This window comes from Dendrobates tinctorius, unplaced genomic scaffold, assembly GCF_039654945.1.
Source record: "Dendrobates tinctorius isolate UK_male_01 unplaced genomic scaffold, ASM3965494v1 ptg000120l, whole genome shotgun sequence".
Taxonomy (NCBI): Eukaryota; Metazoa; Chordata; class Amphibia; order Anura; family Dendrobatidae; genus Dendrobates; species Dendrobates tinctorius.
Genome location: NW_027361788.1, coordinates 39,955,001 through 39,975,712, shown reverse-complemented (window position 1 = coordinate 39,975,712; position 20,712 = coordinate 39,955,001). Strand labels below are relative to the sequence as shown.

General features: G+C 46.5%; 1 protein-coding gene across 2 annotated transcripts in view; it reads left to right on the top strand.

Moving 5' to 3' along the window:
• Positions 1 to 20,712, top strand: part of ARRDC1 (arrestin domain containing 1) — a 53,881-nt gene that overhangs the window by 16,117 nt on the left and 17,052 nt on the right. For both annotated transcript variants that reach the window (XM_073541192.1, XM_073541193.1), the window contains exons 2-5: positions 10,715 to 10,825; positions 18,902 to 18,952; positions 19,718 to 19,872; positions 20,322 to 20,504. In XM_073541192.1, coding sequence (XP_073397293.1) covers positions 10,715 to 10,825; positions 18,902 to 18,952; positions 19,718 to 19,872; positions 20,322 to 20,504 — 500 coding nt within the window. The remainder of the gene's footprint in view (positions 1 to 10,714; positions 10,826 to 18,901; positions 18,953 to 19,717; positions 19,873 to 20,321; positions 20,505 to 20,712) is intronic.

The following is a 20,712-nucleotide window of genomic DNA, read 5'->3' as shown; positions in this document are numbered from 1 at the left end:
GACATGATAGGGAATCTAGATTATGAGCCCCAATAGGGACAGCGATTAGATTAGATTAGATTAGATTAGATAAACTTTATTGATCCCGGAGGAAATTACAGTATTACAGCAGCAGAACAAAGATCAAGAACATTACAAGAACAATACACACTTTACAAAATAAGTCTATATGGACAGCAGATGCGGATAGACTGGTACTTGTAACTCACCAATTCCCCCCCATACACTTTGAACTTCATTTAGTCTTGGGATGCTTTACACTTATACATTTGTTAAACATCCCCACAGCTGTCGGAACAAACGATTTTCTATAAGCCCTGTAGAATATAATGGCGCTACGTAATAAAAGCATAATAAATCTAAAATGTATGGGGAAGTGGAGGTTTAGGCTATAAAGTAGACACGAAAATCATTTTATAGGAATCTATTATTAGAGATTACATTTTAACCTAAAGATCTTCCAGGTTATTATTAACCAGCACAATGTAAATAATCAAAGTGTGGTGCAATTGTAGGGTGCCGATAAGGCTTATTCATGGTGTCACGAACCAGTTTGGTAAGTTCAGGGAATCGACTAATTGTTTGGTCGTATGTCAATAAAGCTTAGAAACCTAGTAAAGAAATGTTCCTCAACTTTCTAATATACTTTGTGCTTTTTCCTCATTGTTGTCAATATTTCTTTTTGGTGGCAACAAATGGGAACATTCCTAATTACAATCAGAGCATGAAAGCCTGCGGACACCAGATATTGTACCCAGTTTTATGTAAGCTGAGCAGCCAAGACTCCGAGTTATTACACTTTATTATACATGATAACGTTATTATTAAAGGGATTGTCCGGCCTTTCCACGAAATTTACTATTGGCAGGTATGGTGTAAAAATAACAAAATCGGGTATATTTAACTGTTGTTTCCCTACAGGAGCCAGGAGATTGGTGCTAGGACAAGAAGTGATTATATTCCGTTCTTTGTTCACCTGACCACTTATGTCTGTGACTGGCTGCAGCGGTCAAGTGACAGACTCCAGAGCTGGGGTAAAAATATCCAGTTTGCACGCCGGCAGGTTATTCCTCCATGGTACAATACATTGTAGGAAACCCTCAGCTGTGATTTAGTTGTTTACAACTTGAAGTGACAGCAGCGGCTAATTATTCCCTGGCAAATGGGTGACCTTGTAAAATGAGGCGCCGGGGAACTGAAATGCATTGTTTTGCTCTCCCATCGTTGCCTTTCCTCTATATCTGGGTGTTTCACATTGTCATTGTTTTTGGTTTACTTAGTAAATGCCAATCACTGGGACAAGGCAGAAAAAAACCCCCGTAGTCTCTTCCTGGATTATGAACTGACTTGGCCTCATTTCCAGATATTATACAGTCTCTAATTTGCCTTCATTAATCTCCTGGGTTTTGTGCAAAACACACTAAGGCATGGTATAAATGGCGTTGGCTCTGGTTTGAGGGCAGTACCTTGTGTCTTGGGCAGTTCTGTAAATCATAAAACATCTGACCTGGAATATAAACATTCCAACTGTATGGGGCGGACATAAATTTTGGAAATGAGGGTGTAAGATGGCTGGTAGAGACTAACGAAGGGCACAGTACATGGCCGTCACAGTCTCTGGTGGAGGGTGCAGTCCATGCCCTTCGCAGTCTGTGACGAGGGGCGCGGTCCGTGGCCATCTGTGGCGAGGGGCTCAGCCGGTGGCCGTCAAAGTTTGTGGCGAGAGGCTAAGCCCGTGACCGTCAGTTTGTGGCGAGGGTCATCTACAGCTGGTTCACTTGATGGGTATAATGTTTCCATGAACAGTGGTGTCAATGTGCTAACATACTAAACTTTTTAGTCCGTTGTCAATCCTACAAAAGCATGGAGTCATTAATCCTCCAATCTACTAATGCAATTAAAGTTTTATTAGAGATTCCAGAACATGGAGATAAAGAATTGTATTTCACAAAGTTTGAGGTCAGCCCCTGACCAGCCCCTGACCAGCCCCGCGGAAATTCACGCAAGTTGGGTTTGCAGGCATGAGGGTTGATACAGGGAGTTACCAGCAAACCACTTAGGCTACTTTCACACATCAGGTTTTCGGCGTCAGGCGCGATCCGGCGTCGTGCCGGAACGCCGGATCCGGCAAATGTTTCGTAAAACCGGATGTGACGGATCCGGTTTTCTGCCGGATCCGTCTTTTTCTTGACAGACAAAACCGGATCCGTCTCATCCGGTTCATCCGTTTTTCTATCCGTTTTTCGACGGATTACGCCGGATCCGGTTTTTAAAATTGACCCTTGTGGCCTTCCGAACGGGATTGGCTACTGGAAAACTATATATAGCATGTTCCTACAGCCCTTCTTTGACAGGTTGTAGAGGAGAAAGTGCAGGTTGGAGAGAAGAGCAAGTTACTGGCGAAGATGGATGTTGTCATTGGAAATATTTTGAAGAATTTGGAGGATTTTACAGCGGAGGCAAATCGTTTGAGGGTGATTGTTCTGGAGAAGGAGAGAGCGAGACAGCAGCGCATCAGGCATCGTAGACGACGTTTGTGGATCCACCCCATCACAGCCAAGAGAATGACGCGTGGGGTCTATTCTACACTATGCATGGACCTTCGACGAAACCCGGATAAATTTTTTGGATATGTTAGGATGAAAATGGAGAATTTTGATTACTTGGTGGAGCGCATTGCACACCTCATAAGAAAAGCGGACACCTATTGCCGCTTCTCTGTTTCACCCGCAGAGCGTCTGATGGTGACTTTAAGGTAAGCCACATTTATTGGATATGATCGCATCAGAGCACACTTTCACTGCAATCTTGTTGGTGGTAGTTTGTATCTCCAAGTGTTATAGGTCAGTTTTGGTATGTAATGCTGTGATTTAAAACTAATTTATTGTTTTTTAATTCCCCACAGATTTCTTGCAACTGGAGAATCCCTTTCGTCACTGCATTTCCAGTACAGACTCGGGATTTCCACCATATCTGGAATTGTGAAGTACACATGCCGTGCACTGTGGGACTCCTTAGCTGAAGAGTTTTTACCAGAGCCCACAACAGAGAGGTGGATTGAAATTGCTGACAAGTTTCAACAGATATGTCACTTTCCAAACTGCTTGGGCGCTGTGGACGGGAAACATATCCGCATTGTAAAGCCAGCTGGATCGGGATCGGAATATTTCAATTACAAGAAATATTTTTCAATTGTCCTCATGGCCATCGCTGACGCGGAATACAAATTTATTGCGGTTGATATTGGGGCCTATGGCCGCTCCAATGACTCTCAAGTTTTCAAACTGTCTGCCATGGGGCGTAAACTGTATGGAAACACCTTCCAGTTCCCACCACCTAGACCGCTGCCGCAAACATCTGGTCCACCTATGCCATTTGTCTGTGTAGGGGATGAAGCCTTCCAGCTGTCAGAACACCTTTTGAAACCGTACTCTAGCAGAGGATTGACAAGACCAAAACGCATTTTTAATTACCGCCTCACAAGAGCAAGAAGAATGGTTGAATGTACCTTTGGTATTCTGACAGCCAAATGGCGGGTCCTATTGACTGCGATCAACCTCAAGACAGAAACTGTGGACAAGGTGATCAAAGCGTGCGTGGTACTCCACAATTTTGTTATCTGCAAGGAACCCATTTCCATTGAGGACACCTCTGAAGAAACCACCTTGCAAGATTACCATGACATTACCACTAGAAGTTCTGTGACGGTTTCAGTAATGAGGGACAATTTTGCACTATACTTTATGTCACCTCAAGGCAGAGTACACTGGCAGGATGACAGAGTGTGAAAGATTTGTGCCCAACCAAACTTGTGTACCTTCTGTACCAACAGTATATACCTTTGCCAACCAAAGTTGGCTATCTTGTCATGGTCTCTATTTTTAGCTTTAGGCCACAGGTGTGTACCTGGTTGTGTTTTATGCAAAGTATTTCACCTTTTAACAAAAGTTGTGTACATTGTTAGGAAATCACCAACAATAAACACAACTTTTTATTTGAAATACTTTGCTTCAAACACAACCAGGAACACAACTGTGGCAAAAAGCTAAAATTTACCCACAGTTATATACCTAGTTTTGAATACCATTTCACCTTTTAAATACCCTGTATTTAACCTTTTTCGCCGCAGAAAGAAATGACAACCAGTGTAAAATAATTTAACTTTTATTGAAAAATGTTTTTTTTAGTAAACTTTTTTAAAATTTTAATAAACTTGTTTAATAAAACTTTGAAACTATAAAACTGAAACCATAAAACTGGTCATTTTTATTTAAATACACACATTATAAATCTGTGTAGTGTGTGGTGGAAATACTGCTGTAGGGGCTGCGGGACACTTCGACACTGGGAGTGTGGAGAGAGGACTGGGATCGTGGTGGGGAAGGAACAGTTAGAGGTGAAGGTGTGGAAAAAACTACAGAATGGGTGGACATGTGGGAAGCAGAAGAGGTGGTGGGTGGTGGAGTGGAGGGTTGGGCAGGGACTGTAGGAGCAGATGATGTTGATGGCAAGTTGTATGGGGAAGGAGTTTGGTACGGGGCAGGTTGCTGGAAGTGGGGAGATGTCTGGTACGGGGCAGGTTGCTGGAAGTGGGGAGATGTCTGGTACGGGGCAGGTTGCTGGAAGTGGGGAGATGTCTGGTACGGGGCAGGTTGCTGGAAGTGGGGAGATGTCTGGTACGGGGCAGGTTGCTGGAAGTGGGGAGATGTCTGGTACTGGGGAGGTTGCTGGTGCTGGGGAGGTTGCTGGTGCTGGGGAGGTTGCTGGTGCTGGGGAGGTTGCTGGTGCTGGGGAGGTTGCTGGTATGTAATAGGAGGGGGAGGATGGAAAGTGGCTGGAGGGGGTGTAGATGTAATAGGAGGGGGAGGATGGAAAGTGGCTGGAGGGGGTGCAGGTGGAGGAACTACTGTGGTGGGAGGAGGAGGTTGGGAGGTAACTTGCTGGAGAGCAGCGTGGCATGAATGCATTACATGCATCTGCTGGGCAGGAGAGAGCGTTTCCATGCGCTCCACAACAGACCTGAAAAAGGTGTGGTTTGGCGAAGATCTTGCTTCTGAATGCATGGTTTGCAGAAGTGTCTTCACCTCCAGAATGCTGGAGTTGATCTGCTGATAGCCTGCGGAGATTTGCTCTGACAAGACTTTTAGACAGTTCTGGAAAGATGCATTCAGATGCAAGAACTCTGGCGCATAAGTCTTCCTGACCCCTCTGCCGCTGCCGCCCAGTACCCGCAGGTGTACTAGAGGTGGCAGGGGCAGAAGGGTGGGGTAAAGGGAAAGCGATCTCCTCACCAGCAGCTTCATGTAATGTAGGCGGCCACGATGCTCCTGTGCTGGTGGATGGGACAGATGGGTCGAATGTGTGGGAAGGCTGGGAAGGTGCAGATATACCGGGGCGGTCGAAGTGTCCCTCGGTGCCGGTCTCCTCAGGGATCGCCTCAGAAGGGTCCAATCGTGCAGGCTCCCGAGTGCTGCTCACCGTGCTGTGGAATAAAGAGAAAAAAAAACAATTAAAATACTGACATGGTATGGCCCTGGCTGAAAAAAAAATTTACATCTAACATTTTTTTTCACATGTGGTGTGTAATATTTACCTTCTGGTGACCATTGTTTCCCGGAGGAACGACAGGGCTTCTGCGTACTTGTACTTGCTCCTGCGTCCTCCAGATCCACTCGGGGCCCGCATCTCTTTATTGAACTCCTTCTTGAAACGATCCCTCACAGACCGCCACCGATTCACAATTCTGTTCCCTGAAACGAGAAAGGAGTGGTTAGTATACAACATCAGTGTTTCCCAAACTCCAGTCCTCATGGTCCCCAGGGGTCATGTTTTCAGGATTTCCATAGTAAATAGAAATCCTGAACACATGATCCGTGGGGACCACGAGGACTGGAGTTCGGGAAACACTGGTTTACATCAAGCAACCGGTACTGTATATACTTACGCTCTGTAATCTGGGCCCGAACATCGAGGTCCTCCCAGCGGCCCACAAGGAGCGAACAGATTTCCTCCCAGAGTCGTCGGGTAACGATAAGGTCAGCGTGGCGGCGGTCAGCCATATTCCAGAGCGGCTCCCTTTCTCTGACGAGATCGATGAGGTGGTCCACATCGAGTCCTCCATCCTCACCGTCAGAGTCTGGAGCACGCTGTGAATGCTGTTAAAGAAAAAGACAAAAATAACATAATTAGCCTCCACATAAGAAATGAAATAAAAAGTGCAAAAAAACAAAGCAAAAATATTTATACTTACACGCTGGTGACCGCCGCGTTGCTGTCGCCGATGACCCTGGGAGGCACTGCGAGGACCTCTTGGCCGAGCACCAGATTGGGAAGACTAGAGAAGAAAACAAAAAATGTTATGTCTTTGGATGTAGGCATTTGTTTGCTGTGTGTGGTCTGCAGAACATTGTTTTCTATGTGTAGTGTGATGTTGTGTTTCTAAATTTGATGCAAAAAACTTACCAATTGTGAGCCCACTCCAGGTGTCTTCCACCCCTTCCTTCTTCTTCTGGGAGCTCCTCTTCATCTTGTGATTCCTGTTTTGAAATAAAAGGCAATGAATAGACATATATTACAGAGAAGATGGATTTTGGAAATAAAAACTTACCGTCAAACGCTGACGATGCGAGGGAGGGCTCCCAGAAGATGATGTGCTGTCTTCCTGGTGGCCACACTCCATGCCTGTGGGTGGTGTTCCAGCTGCTGCCATTGCTGCTGCTGCTGCATCTTTTGGGCGGCTGTTGAATAAAGAGAAACAAAGGGCCAATGAATATCTTGATTTTCAATAGCCCTAGTTTGGAGGAATGGGTGATTTGATAATTACCGTCTCTCATCTGCTGCTGGCCTCCCCTCCTCAGCATGTTCCATTTGCTGCTCCATTTGGGGTGGTGGTGGTGCTGATGATGCTGCAGTGGTCTCCTGCCTTCTCCTGCTTCGCTTGGTTGCTTTCTTGGGTGGCATGTTGGGTGTGGCTGTGGGTCCCACTGTCTTGCTTTTATATATGTCTTGTGGGCAGAGCTACTGAGCATGTTCAGACCAAAAAACCGGATCCGGCGCATTGCGGCGCTCATAGGCTTTCATTGTGTGAAAAAGCCGGACGCGCCGGATCCGGCGTGTCCGGCTTTTTCGCCGGAGACAAAAAACGTTACAGTAGCCGTTTTTTCCAGACGCCGGATCGCGACACATTGCCGGATCCGGCGAAAACCGGATGAAACGCATGGCGATCCGGCGCAAATGCAAGTCAATGGGGGGGAAACCGGATCCGGCATTGCATTTCGCCGGATCCGGTTTCTGTCAAAAGCGCCGGATCGCGCCTGACGCCGAAAACCTGATGTGTGAAAGAGGCCTTAATCTGGGATGCGGACTGTACTTTTTAGCACACTTGTGATTCATTATTAGTACTTTGTGCACTACAACTAATTTACATCTCTATATACTAACCAGTACGTGCAATAAGCATTTCCCCTGATGGTCTCTGCCCCTTCTTATATAATGTGTTCAGACCGTGCCCTCCTTTCTCCATATTTAAGTCTTCACCTCTATTGTGACCCCTTTTTCTATTTCTACCTCACCATGTTTTGTCATCTCTATTACAATTAAACGTTTACTAGAAGACTGGTGGATTTATGACTCCATGCTTTAGAAGGATTTATGTTGGTTTCCAGAGTTCGTTACTTATTAGTTAGGCTTTACTTGGTGGCCCATGGCCTCATTTTTTTTTTTTCCTCTTCTTCTTTTTTTTTTTTTTTTTTTGTTGTTGTTGTTGTTGTTGTTTGTATGATATTGATTGCACTTTTTACTTTTTTTAGTCCCTTGTTCAGCAATTTTTGCTATTGCGGATGTAGACCTTCTGATCCCAGCTGTTGTCTGCCATGCTTTTTCTTCTACATTGCTTTGCTTAGGTCTGTTTTCTACAATTTACCCAACGGTCTAAATCCCTGTGCGCGGCATTAATCCATCCACCTGTCATCGGTGACACTATCGGTGGTTATCCACCACAATCATTTCACTTTTTGAAGCTGAACAGTCCTGTAAAATCTAATGGCAGTAACCATTTGACTACCAGACTAATGAGTTACTGTACTGAGAAGTGAAAACATTGAGGTTGGATTTGCGGGCCATATACACCAATAATCTTATTTTGCTAAGCAAGGTTAGTGAATTCAAGCATCCGACCGCTATCGAAAATAGCACATAGAAAAGCAATGACTGCTTAGGGTATATTCACACTGAGCTTTTTTTGTTGTACTACTGCGCTCCAGAATCCATATTTGAAAGCCCCTTCAAATACTCGTTGAATAAGCTTCCTATTGCCTCCAGTGGGAAGAGACACCTGTAGTGCACATGGTGCTGGGTTTTTTTCAGTGTGGGGAAAACATAACATTTCTCCATTTCTGCTTGAAAAAAAGTTACAAATTTGGCCACTGATGACTGAAAATGCAGAAAATTTCCACATGCACAAAAATCTCATAAAAATCTGCATTTTCCTTGGGACCGTGGTATCCGCAGGTCTGGATGATGGTATAGAAGGACAATAGGATCCGCTTGTGCATCAAGATTACATTTTGTACTGCAGGTTTGGAGAACCCCCAGCGCTGGATGTGAGACCCCTCAATACCTTAGATTAGGAGCAGCTAAACGTTGCTTTACTTTTGCCCTGTACAGAATATAACTGGTATTATACTGCCCCCAGGGCTGCCACAAGGAATTTCGGGGTCCCATACTGGCAAAATTTTTGGGCCCCCTTGAGACTCCACCCAGGCTCCAACCCAGCTCCGCCTCCACCATCTCACCGCCCACTCTTGGAATAATTCTACTTCACCACGTTCTCACCAATCAGATATTAACAGTTCCCATCAAACACCAGATTACATTCATAATCCTCAGCTTTTGTTCTGGCCAAAAGAATTTTTAAGCTGCCACCATGACAAGGTAGACTCTTTTGGGCGGGCCCTACTGTACTCTAAACTTAAAAATAAATATATTTTTATGTATTTTTAATTAAAGGGAACGAGTCACATACATTTAAAAAAAAAAAAAAAATGACCATTAATAACATACAAGGAACAAATAACGTACCACACCATGACCAGATCAAATATTACCACCACATAGTAACTGAATACTACAATACTGATCATTAATAAAAAAAAAACAAACACAATACTAATTGCCATTGTACACAAGAACTCTATATTTACTGTCAGTGTACAGGTAATACAGTGATCATTGGTGACATTATACACAGGAGCTCTGTATATAGTGTCAGTGTACAGGTAATACAGGGATCACCAGTGACATTATACACAGGACATCTGTATGTAGTATACAGTGTATAGTGTCAGTGTACAGGTAACACACTGACTCACCAGTGACGTCTCTAGCTGAAGTCCTTCAGCTTTGCTTTTCTTTTTCATCCAGCACAGACCTCTGTCAATTCTTCCAGCCAGGACTCGTCTCTGCATAAAATAAGTTACCTAGAGCACCGCTTCCAGAGCACATTCCCCACTTTTTCCCTTTCTTCTACACTACACATCTGAATACAGACGTGCACCCACCATCAATATATAATTGGATATTATGCAACTCACCTTTCGAAATATAAATTATAATCCACCACTGTGCCCCCACCAACTATAAATAGCCACTTTCCCCATTTAATATATAAATTAGTACCTGTACTCTTTCCTCCAATTTATTACCAGTCACTTCAATCTCAACGCCCCCCTCACTATGTACCTCCCGCTCTAACCCTAATCCCGATTTATTATATTTACATGCCCCTCCTGCCCCAGTTCATTGTCATGTCTCTCTCCCACCCTCTATTCATTATCAACTGCTCTACCCCACATTCAATACATCATTTACTTCCCCACCTTCAAAATTTTGTTCTCCCCCTAGATCATCGTTTGCTCTCCCCACCCCCACCTTCAATTAAATTGATGTCCCCTGTCCCTCACACTGAATTCATCATTTGCAGTCCCCCCACTTTAATTTGAAGTACCCCTTACTTCATCAATTGCAGTCACCTATCACCCCCTCACTTCATCTGCAGTGCCCCTTGGTCATTTGCTGCTCACTATCCCCCTTTCATTTCATCATGTGCAGTCCCCCCTCAGACATATTTCATCATGTGCAGTCCCCCTTACCCCCCACTTCATCACGTGCAGCCCTACTCACCATCATGTGCAGTCTCCTTTTACCTCCAAACGCCATCATGTGCAAGTCCCCCTTACTCTCCCCACTTCACCACTTGCAGTTACCCTCACCCATTGAATTCATTTTATAAAGAAAACAAAAACGTTTTACATACTTGCCTCACAGTCGCTCCCCAGCAGCGCAGCTTTGCTTCCAGCGTCTGGTACATGTCGGTGCGTACGCGATGATGTCATTGCTTACACAGTCTGCTGACCGGAAGTACAGAGAACACAGAGTCGAGCTGCGCAGCTGTCAAGGATAGACGGCCATGGACAGCTCCGAGAAAGCTCCCGGCGCCGATGTGTGCGCGCACAGCACTTAGGGCCCGGTTAACAGAACCACAACAGCGGGACCCTGCATCTGCGGGCCCCCTCCTGTACTGCTGCTCTCCAGGCCCCATACAGCAGTAAGGGCAGTAATGCCCTGATGTCTGCCCTGTTGCCCCCTATAGAGAAGAATCTACATCTGTACGTAGAATAGAATTTTTATATCTAAACCCAGTTTCCTCTTTTTCCAGCCATCAAGGTGAACTGCGTGGGCTCGTGCGGGGTCTCTAACAAGGCTAACGACACATCCTGGAACTTGGAGGAGCAATACTTCAATGGGACCTTCTCGCTGGCTGATAAAGGTACATGATCCCAGCCCAGGAGGATAGACCCTCATAAAGGTCTATCCTCAGGTTATTGAACTGTTGCCGATTGTGGTTCCTTCTTGCCTCTTGTATGGCTGATCTAGTGTACCAGTAACTACCAGCTAAGGAGTTAACGAGTCCTGCTCCAGGCCATAGGGCCTCCATTAATATGTATGTCTCCACAAACAATTGTTTTTTTATGTGGCTGCAATTACAAATGAATTCTCCTGCCTGAGAGCCATTCTCAAATTCCACCGGTTCTTATCAGCTGTACAAGTATATTCTTCATGTAGGAAACACAAGGTCTTCACTAAGTTTGCAACTTGGATTTGTCTACTCATTTTTAATGGCCTTTAATGCTTAAAGGGGTTGTTGTTCATTCTTGAACAGTGCTTCTCTCTCCAGGCTCTGGTTTGTCACGCCGCGATTTGCTCTTGAAGATTAATAGTTTTAGACAAGAGGCATGACCGCACCGCTGGTCCGAACCTTGCCCTTACCCATTCTGCAAGCAGAGGTAGCCTTACCCTTGCAGCATTGGAGGAGTATAGGGTCATGGTGGCTGGTTGGATCCAGCGGTCTGGAAGAGTTTGTATTGCCTAGGAGACCATCTATCCCTGATAGACTGCAGAGGTGTCTGGTAAACTAGGCAGCGAGCAGTAAACCATAGAATTAAAAATTCTCTTCCCACCCTGCTCCAGTTGATTGACAGGTTTTACCTGTGTGTGTATAGAATCTGGTAATCATCTAGTGCATTGCAGGGATAATAATAATCTTTATTTATATAGCGCTAACATATTCCGCAGTGCTTTACAGTTTAACAATTCATACACAAATCATAAGTAACAAAGTTAAATATAATACAATAATTCAAGCAAAATAAGACGCCCCTGCTCGTGAGAGCTTACAATCTACTATAAGGCGGGGGGAGACAAAGTACAGGTGTGTATTTACAATGCTGGTCCAGCCATATTGATGGAGTGGGGGAAAGATAAAGGCTGCATGAGCTAGTCACCAGCCAGTATTTGGGGCGCTATTGGGTGCGATGGCGTTTGATGGCCCCAAACAGATGTGTTTAGAGCGCCTAAAACTGTAAGTTGTGGATAGTCCTAATTTCTTGGGGTAGAGCATTCCAGAGGATTGGCGCAGCACGGGAGAAGTCTTGGAGCCAGGAGTGGGAAGTACGGAATAGTTTAGAGGTTAGTCGAAAGTCGTTTGCAGAGCACAGCTGTCAGTCAGGCCGATAGACAGAAATGAGGGAGAAGATGTAGGTGGGTGCTGCACTGTTGAAGAGCTTTGTGGGTGAGAACAAGCAGTTTAAATCGGATCCTATAATGAATGGACAGCCAGTCATCAGACAAGTCGGGTCTGTTCCTATAGTCACCGGCCGTACAGCGAGGCTCTGATTCATTCTGCCCATATTTCAGGCAGCATGAATCTAATGACAGGTTACAGCTTAAAGATGCCTGCTTGCTGTCTGTGAATAATAGGATACTCATTAACATCCAGAGACTCAAGATCCAAATAGAGCTTATACTTCCAAGCGTGACCTCGTGCCGGGACTACTAATCAAGAGAATGCTGGCAGCTAGGACCAGGTCTGGTCTGGCAGCCATGGACTACCGATGTGGCTGCTGGACCAAGGTCCTGCAAATCTTTTTACTCCACTCTAGTCAGAAGTTTTGATATGCGAGACCCCCACCAATCACTAAAGGAAGGGGTAGAAACATTTAGCCCAGTGCTGCTGTCCTCTGAGACGCTACACTTTCTGTTGAGTCTGTATTCAGTCTGAGAAGAACAGCTTTTGGCTGAGCTCTCCTACTCCTTAGTTTTAACGATCAGCGGGGGGCTAAGCTAGCCAGTCAACATTTCTGACATGCTTGTTTGAAAAGTTTCCTTTTTGCACAGCGCATAGACGAGTACATTTGTGGTTTTGGTCTTGACAATGGGAATATTTTTAGAACCCAGCAAATCATTGGAAACGTTCTCCGCGATGTGAATTCTGAATAGCGGGGGCCACTTTCTTGGCGAGATTTTGAAGTTTCGAGTTCTCTTCTTGGCGCCTGTAGTGTGCCGTTACCCATCTGCTGTGTTAGTCCTCTCTGGTGAAGTGGTCTTATGAAGGCTGTCCACCTCTCCTCCCCACCTGCCCATCTGTGCTAGTACATTCTATAACTTCTGCGTTGAGGGTTTTGCATTGTATTCACGGTATCTGTATGGATTTTCTTTGTGAGCTGTTTTTAATGAAGGCATTCCTGCAGCCACTTACGTTTCATGGCTTGGGGGAAAAAAAGAAACATCCATTTACAACCCTCGACCTGAACGATCAATGATCTGAGAGGCTCCAAATATTTCATCCTATTCAGAGTTATAATGGTCATTTACTAAAAAGAAAATGTCCAGACAATGAGATTTCATCCCAATCAGTAATGCAATGGACAAGACAAGCGGAAAAGCGCCCATCCCCCAAACACAATCCGTATATTGGCCTCCACATGTGAGACTGACCTCATCCAATTTCTCTGGACCCCCTCCTACACACATGCACACTCCATTTGATCAAGCATGCATGTGTCTTCAAAGGGGAGAGAGGAGCAGGCTGCTACCACACACTATCTCCTGTGAGAAAAGGATTGGCTTTTGGAGAAGAATTGGGCATATCTGATTTCAACATGCCCTATCCTTTGTGGAGATGTGTGGCAGCAGCTTAAAGGGAACCTGTCATACAAGATGAGGGTCATTATTATATACTAGATTATGGCCCGATGCTATCGCATCGGGAGGATGCGATAGCATCACACCTCTTGCCATGTTAACCCTCAACACACACACTCCTCTCACCTTTCACCATCTCCACTCACTCTTTCACTCCACATACGACCCCTTCTCTCACTCCGTCTCTCATACGCTGTCATCGCCGCTGCTCCACGATCCCCGACATCTTCTTCCGCCGGCGCCATCCTGGATCCAGACGTTGTCCACGCCGGCGACATGTTCTTGCGGCGACGCCATCTTGAGTATCGTGAAATCCCGCGATACTAAAGATGGCGTCGCCGGAAGAACATGTCGCTGGCGTGGATGCTGTCGGGATCCAAAATGGCGTCGGCGAAATCTCACGAGATTTCGCCGACGCCATTTTGGATCCCGACGTCCTCCACGCCGGCGACATGTTCTTGCGGCGACGCCATCTTGACTATCGCGGGATTTCACCGATCCAAAATGGCGTTGCCGCAAGAACATGTCGCCGGCGTGGAGGACGTCTGGATCCAGGATGGCGTCGACGGAAGATGATGTCGGGGATCGTGGATCAGCGGCGATGACGGCGTGAGTATGAGAGACGGAGTGAGAGAAGGGGTCGTATGTGGAGTGAAAGAGTGAGTGGAGATGGTGAAAGGTGAGAGGAGTGTGTGTGTTGAGGGTTAACATGGAAAGAGGTGTGCGGTGACGTCACCGGTTACAACTGGACGGAAGTTGTTACAACCGGAAGCTGCTTAGGGCAATTATTATTATACTAGATTATGGCCCGATGCTATCGCATCGGGAGGATGCGATAGCATCACACCTCTTGCCATGTTAACCCTCAACACACACACTCCTCAACACACACTCCTCTCACCTTTCACCATCTCCACTCACTCTTTCACTCCACATACGACCCCTTCTCTCACTCCGTCTCTCATACTCACGCCGTCATCGCCTCTGCTCCACGATCCCCGACATCTTCTTCCGCCGGCGCCATCCTGGATCCAGACGTTGTCCACGCCGGCGACATGTTCTTGCGGCGACGCCATCTTGAGTATCGTGAAATCCCGCGATAGTCAAGATAGCGTCGCCGGAAGAACATGTCGCCGGCGTGGACGACGTCGGGATCCAAAATGGCATCGGCGAAATCTCGCGAGTTTTCGCAGACGTCGTCCTCGCCGGCGACATGTTCTTGCGGCGACGCCATCTTGACTATCGCGGGATTTCGCCGATCCAAAATGGCGTCGCCGCAAGAACATGTCGCCGGCGTGGACGACATCGGGATCCAAAATGGCGTCGGCGTAATCTCGCGAGATTTCGGCGACGCCATCTTTTTGGATCCCGAGTCGTCCACGCCAGCGACATGTTCTTCCGGCGACGCCATCTTGAATCTCGCAGGATTTCACGAAATCCAAGATGGCGTCGCCGCAAGAACATGTCGGCGGCCTGGAGAACGTCTGGATCCAGGATCGTGGCGGCGGAGGAAGATGTCGGGGCAGCGACGATGACGGTGTGAGTATGAGAAACGGAGTGAGAGAAAGGAACGTATGTGGAGTGAAAGAGTGAGTGGAGGTGAAAGGTGAGAGGAGTGTGTGTTGAGGCGGTGTGGTGTGTTGAGGGTTAACATGTGCGTGTGTGTGGTGACGTCACCGGTTACAACTGGACGGAAGTTGTTACAACCGGAAGCTGCTTAGTGCATTTATTATTATAGATGATGAGGAAGAAGCCGTCTGTTGTTGGCGGTGATGGCGTGTAGAGGCTTCTTCAGCCAATGTAATAGATTTAGAGTTAGGGGATTCGCGTGTGAGATGACGGCGTTTATAAGCCTTAATCTTGTCAAGTCGATGCTGTTTTTCCTCAGGAGTCTCATTAGCACGGCGTTGTTTTTGTCGTAGTGCTAAAGCTGCTTTCCTTTCACTGGCATTGGCATACTGTGCATCGGTATTGAATGGTGGTATTGATAGGGCAGAAACAGATTGCTGATTAGTTATGTCAGTGAACGGCATATGGGATGAAGTGTAGCAGTAAATTGTTCCACATGCTGATGTGGAAGCATCCTGTTGTGAGTCTAATAATAATGATGAGGAAGAGGCCGTCTGTTGTCGGCGGTGACGGCGTGCAGAGGCTTCTTCAGCCAATCTTATGGATTTAGAGTTGGGGGATTCGTGTGTGAGGTGACGGCGTTTATAAGCCTTAATCTTCTCAAGGCGATGGTGTTTTTCCTCAGGAGTCTCATTAGCACGGCGTTGTTTTTGTCGTAGTGCTAAAGCTGCTTTCCTTTCACTGGCATTGGCATACTTTTTGTTATGACTCATGTTGGCACAGGTAAAGGAGTCTATTTGGCAGTTATCTGGCAGTGAAGAAGGCGTCCTGGAGTATTGTAGAGTAAACAGATACTAATTGACCCTGTAATTGCCCAGCAGTAGTTATGAAGTGGTAGTGGCAAATTGGCCCTGTAGTTAGACACCGGCAGAGGAGCAAGGCAGCAGTAGTTATGGCGGTAGAGGCAAATTGGCCCTGTAATTAGACACCAGCAGAGGAGCAAGGCAGCAGTAGTTATGGCGGTAGAGGCAAATTGGCCTTGTAATTAGACACCAGCAGAGGAGCAATGCAGCAGTAGTTATGGCGGTAGAGGCAAATTGATCCTGTAATTAGACACCGGCAGAGGAGCAAGGCAGCAGTAGTTATGGCGGTAGAGGCAAATTGATCCTGTAATTAGACACCAGCAGAGGAGCAAGGCAGCAGTAGTTATGGCGGTAGAGGCAAATTGGCCCTGTAATTAGACACCAGCAGAGGAGCAATGCAGCAGTAGTTATGGCGGTAGAGGCAAATTGATCCTGTAATTAGACACCGGCAGAGGAGCAAGGCAGCAGTAGTTATGGCGGTAGAGGCAAATTAGCCCTGTAATTAGACACCGGCAGAGGAGCAATGCAGCAGTAGTTATGGCGGTAGAGGCAAATTAGCCCTGTAATTAGACACCGGCAGAAGAGCAAGGCAGCAGTAGTTATGGCGGTATAGGCAAATTAGCCCTGTAATTAGACACCGGCAGAGGAGCAAGGCAGCAGTACTTATGGCGGTAGAGGCAAATTAGCCCTGTAATTAGACACCGGCAGAGGAGCAAGGCAGCAGTAGTTATGGCGGTAGAGGCAAATTAGCCCTGTAATTAGACACCAGCAGAGGAGCAAGGCAGCAGTAGTTATGGCGGTAGAGGCAAATTAGCCCTGTAATTAGACACCGGCAGAGTAGCAAGGTAGCAATAGTTATGGCAGTATAGGCAAATTGGCCCTGTAATTAGACACCGGCAGTAAACAGGCATAGGACCAAGGCAGCAGTAGTTATGGTGGTACAGGCAATGGCAAGCGTCCGCACAGCAAGTCGGCGTGAGGTAAATGACGCAATTTCACGAATGCAAGATGGCGTCGGTGAAATCTCGCGAGATTTCGCCGACGTCGTTAAGGCTGTGTGCACACGCTGCGGATTAGGTGCGGATTCATCCGCGCGGATTTTGTAAAATCCGCAGGTGAAACCGCAGGTCAAAAGACCTGCGGTTTTACCTGCGGATTGCTCTGCGGTTTTGCCCTGCGGTTTTTCATCTCCTCAATAGAGGAGATGGCAAACCGCAGGAGAATCCGCAGAAAGAATTGACATGTCAATTCTTTCTGCGGATTGAAAACCGCAGATAATCCGCGCGGAAAATTCCGCACCGTCTGCACTGCGGTTTTTGATTCCCATAGGGAATCATGGTACTGTACACCGCAGCAAAAACTGCTGCGGGTCCGCAGCGGCCAAAACCGCTGCGGAACCGCAGCAAAATCCGCAGCGTGTGCACACAGCCTCACACCTCTTGCCATGTTAACCCTCAACACACCACACCGCCTCAACACACACTCCTCTCACCTTTCACCTCCACTCATGTCCACTCACTCTTTCACTCCACATACGTTCCTTTCTCTCACTCCGTTTCTCATACTCACACCGTCATCGTCGCTGCCCCGACATCTTCCTCCGCCGCCGCGATCCAGGATCCAGACGTTCTCCAGGCCGCCGACATGTTCTTGCGGGACGCCATCTTGGATTTCGTGAAGTCCCGCGATATTCAAGATGGCGTCGCCGCAACAACATGTCGCTGGCATGGGCGACATCGGGATCCAAAATGGCGTCGGCGTAATCTCGCGCGATTTCGCCGACGCCATCTTTTTGGATCCCGATGTCGGCGGCCTGGAGAACGTCTGGATCCAGGATCGCGGCGGCGGAGGAAGATGTCGGGGCAGCGACGATGACGGTGTGAGTATGAGAAACGGAGTGAGAGAAAGGAACGTATGTGGAGTGAAAGAGTGAGTGGACATGAGTGGAGGTGAAAGGTGAGAGGAGTGTGTGTTGAGGCGGTGTGGTGTGTAGAGGGTTAACCTGCGTGTGTGTTTGGTGACGTCACCGGTTACAACTGGATGGAAGTTGTTACAACCGGAAGCTGGTTAGGGCATTTATTATTATAGATATATATTAGGCTAAGTGCACACGTAGCAGAAAATTTCTGCTGAAAAACCTGACTCCCTTCCCAGAAAACGCGCGGTTTTTATGCGTTTTTTTTCTCGCGAGTTTTCAAATCGCATAGAACTAGCCAGGAACGCGGAAAAATCCCTGAAATTAATGAGCATGCTGCGTTTTTTACCGCGATGCGTTTTTTTGCAGTAAAAAAACGCATCAATATGCAGATAAAGTGCAAAATGCATAGAAATGAATGGGAAGCTTATTTTTAGTGGTTTTATTGGAAAAACCGCTAAAAAAACGCTGCGTGTGAACACAGCCTTAAGGTTCCTGGAAATTAGCAGATGTACCAGAAGCCGGAAAATGAACTCCGCACTCTGTACCAGTCATCTGGGCGGTACCATACTCAGTGCCTCAGCTGTAGTCATGCTCACTGTACTATAGCTCGCTCACTGGCCAATCTATTGGGGCGGGGGAAGGGAATGTAACCATCAGAAGCACTCAGTATCCCTCAGAAGGCTTTCTACTAAGTATGGGGGGTCTATAGTCAGGTAAGACCCCCTACCTGACTAAGTTTTATAACTTCTTAATATCACACACTTTATAAAGATGTCTCCTTGCTGCCAACTAATGAGAACATTAGTTATCACACCCAGAGACTGAAAACCTGATAAAATACTGTTTTTGTGCATTGACCTGAAGCAGAAATGCTGCACTATGGCCCAAGCAGCCCAGAGGCAGCCGAATGTTTCTGTTGTGTATCCTGTGCCGGGTGTTGGCCGCCCCTCATTGTCTTGTGAGGAATGCATTATTCTTATCTCTTTGCATTGTAAATGTCTGTGTCTTTCAGGAACACTACAGCCCGGGGAGCGCACCTTCCCTTTCCAGTTTCTGTTGCCAGGTAATGACTCGAGTCGGCTATCTGGTTCCTGCTGCCTTCTGGAGGCTGGAAGTATGGTTTTAATATTAATGACTTGCATGGAGGCGACATCAAAGCGGCATCGCTCGCAGTCAGAATGACACATCAGGTGGTTAGAGCGATTAACATGCTTGGAGAATCTGTCACTGGATTCCCGGTCAGGGGTTATTGCTTTACTGCGCCGTTCTGTGAAAATATGTAGCTCGGCTGTGAATAAGGGAATCGGGGAAACACAATTTATATTCACCTTTGGTCAACCCAAGCTGAACGTGTATACCAAGGTTAGAGAAATTTGTACCGAATATGGTTTCCCTAAAGGGGGTGATCGGATATTGGGGCACGGAAGACGACCTGTGGTTTGCTGCGGCATCAAATGCCGTAAACTGTATATTCTTTGATTATGGGGAGATGAAACGCTTTAGAGACCCATTTTTAGTAAAGGAAGGGGGTCCCATTTAAGACTTTTATATATTTGCAAGGGGCTACAAACATCATGTCTTCACTCTGGAGGTCTGTGCAGTCCACTGATTTCAATGGGATTTGTGTAATACTTCATATTACCAGTGGCGGCGCTACGGAGCAACCGACCACATCCCGTTGGGCTCTTATGAGGATTCTTCTAACAACACAATACTATATAGAAACAGACCTAGTTCGCTGGTTTATTGCGCTTGGTAGACGTTATCTACTGATATGTATGGAGACCGACGGTCTGAAACTCATATGGTTTTTCTGCCTTGTTTGCAGTTTCGGCACCAACGTCCTTCGAGGGGCCGTTTGGTAAAGTCCTTTACCATGTGAAGGCGACTATAGAAACGCGAAGACTATCCAAAGATTACAAGAGCAGCAAACCGTTCTATATCCTGAGACCCCTGGACCTGAATGAAATCCCAGATATCGAGGTGAGTTGCCGCTGGTGGTCACTCGCATGCTGCAGCCGCTTATCTGTCCAGTTTGGCTGGTAAGTGACTGCATTGTGATCTCATGGTAGGTAATTGGGCGTTTGCAGCAGGATCCTTCCTAGGCCATATTCAGACACTCAGTATTGGGTCAGTATTTTACATCTGTATTTGTAAGCCAAAACCAGGAGTGGAACAATCAGAGGAAAAGTGTAATGGCTTACAAACAAATGAGCCCTAAATGACGAAGAACAGAGAGCTGCTGCAAACGGCATGTTTCCCCTCCCCCAGTCTGGACAACTCTGTGCCCATTCTGCTTGGTAGTGGGTCCTCTTAAAGAGAGAGAGGTTTCTCCAGATGGTGACACAATGAAAATGTGATAGAACAGTAAAAATAAATAAGCATATATTTGAGTTTTTTTTAATTAACTCTATGTCCTCAATTATTTTTAGCAATTAAGCTGTGGATCCGCAACTAAAAAGTTTAGCTACAAGCTGGTGAAATCTGGTCAACTTTTGCTGAATGTGACGTCTGACCTCCGGGGCTACGTCGTGGGACAACCCATCAAAATCCACACTGAGGTGGAGAATAAGTCTGGTCGCGACACTGGACCCATTGTGGCTAGTCTTATTCAGGTAAGAGGAATCAAAAGATCACTGCTGTAATACTGCCCCCTATGTACAAGAATATAACTACTATAATACTGCCACCTATGTACAAGAATATAACTACTGTAATACTGCCCCCTTTGTACAAGAATATAACTGCTATAATACTGCCCCTATATACAAGAATATAACTACTATAATACTGCCCCCTATGTACAAGAATATAACTACTATA